General features: G+C 44.6%; 1 protein-coding gene across 1 annotated transcript; it reads right to left on the reverse strand.

Annotated features, from left to right (window-relative positions):
• Nucleotides 1-262: 262 nt before the first annotated feature.
• On the reverse strand, nt 263-604 carry LOC128258387 (ctenidin-3). Its single transcript, XM_052989975.1, has 2 exons — nt 493-604; nt 263-459 (listed from the first exon to the last, which is right to left on the reverse strand). The coding sequence occupies exons 1-2, from the start codon at nt 563-565 to the stop codon at nt 263-265; spliced, it is 270 nt and encodes an 89-aa protein (XP_052845935.1). The 5' UTR covers nt 566-604.
• Between the last annotated feature and the right edge of the window lie 354 nt (nt 605-958).

Raw genomic sequence — 958 nt, forward strand, 5'->3', positions numbered from 1 at the left:
TTCTCCAAACTTGTATTACTTTAAAAATATCTGAGAAGATACTCATTGGAGGTCCCAGTAAAAAAAGTAAGTTTGGTTTGCAAGAAAAAAAGTTTATTTAAACAAAGAAAGAAGTGATATTTCTATATAAAAACAATTAAATATGGATAAGTTACATGTTGGGAGAACAGCATGTCTGAAGGAATTTGAGTGGCATGCTGCATCAGGTCTTGAGGATGCGTTGGAGTATTTTCAGTGGTTCATTTGAGGATCTTCAGAGGATTTACCAGCCGCCACCGTGCTTGCCACCACCTCCACCGCCGCCACCGTGCTTGCCACCACCTCCACCGCCGCCACCGTGCTTGCCACCACCACTGCCTCCTCCGCCGCCCTTCTGCCAGCCTCCTTGGCCACCGCCGCCTCCATGCTTCTGGCCACCTCCTCCATTCTGCTGCCAGCCTCCTTGGCCACCACCTCCTCCTCCATTCTTCTGCCAGCCTCCACCACCTCCACCTCCGTTTCCACCAGCGGACACGATGGCAAAGATCACTCCGAAGAGGAAGACAGCGAGCAGAGTGAAGCGCATGATGAACTGGATATCTGTAACTGGAAGTGACTTCTAAGTAACTGATGCTTTTAGACCAGCCAAAGCCCAGTTTATATAGTCACTGGCGTGGATATAGCCAAGTCATGTTGCAGTCACGGCATAGAACGGCGATGATCTTGATCTTGAGCTTGCAACCCACCAGAAAACCACTTTTGAACTTTTAAACCATTAATCATGCAGTTTGTAGCGGGTGTTGCTTCTGTCATTCATCACCTTTTTGTTAGCAAAGCACTTTTCTAGTTTTTTTCTAAAACATTTTAAGGGGGCATAATTGAGCAAGTTTTAATAGATTTTTACTTTTTGATACTTGTATTCATTATATATATACGGAATACGGATATATACCTTTTCATACTGTTTTAATGTAAAGGG

Source organism: Drosophila gunungcola (assembly GCF_025200985.1).
Source record: "Drosophila gunungcola strain Sukarami chromosome 3L unlocalized genomic scaffold, Dgunungcola_SK_2 000003F, whole genome shotgun sequence".
Taxonomy (NCBI): Eukaryota; Metazoa; Arthropoda; class Insecta; order Diptera; family Drosophilidae; genus Drosophila; species Drosophila gunungcola.

Excerpts from the sequence above, each read along its gene's own strand:
- LOC128258387 (XM_052989975.1), bottom strand. The coding sequence starts at position 565 with ATGCGCTTCACTCTGCTCGCTGTCTTCCTCTTCGGAGTGATCTTTGCC. Across the intron at positions 460-492 it reads GTCCGCTGGTGGAAACGGAG|GAGGAGGTGGTGGCCAAGGA; the intron begins GTGGAGGTGGTG and ends AGAAGAATGGAG.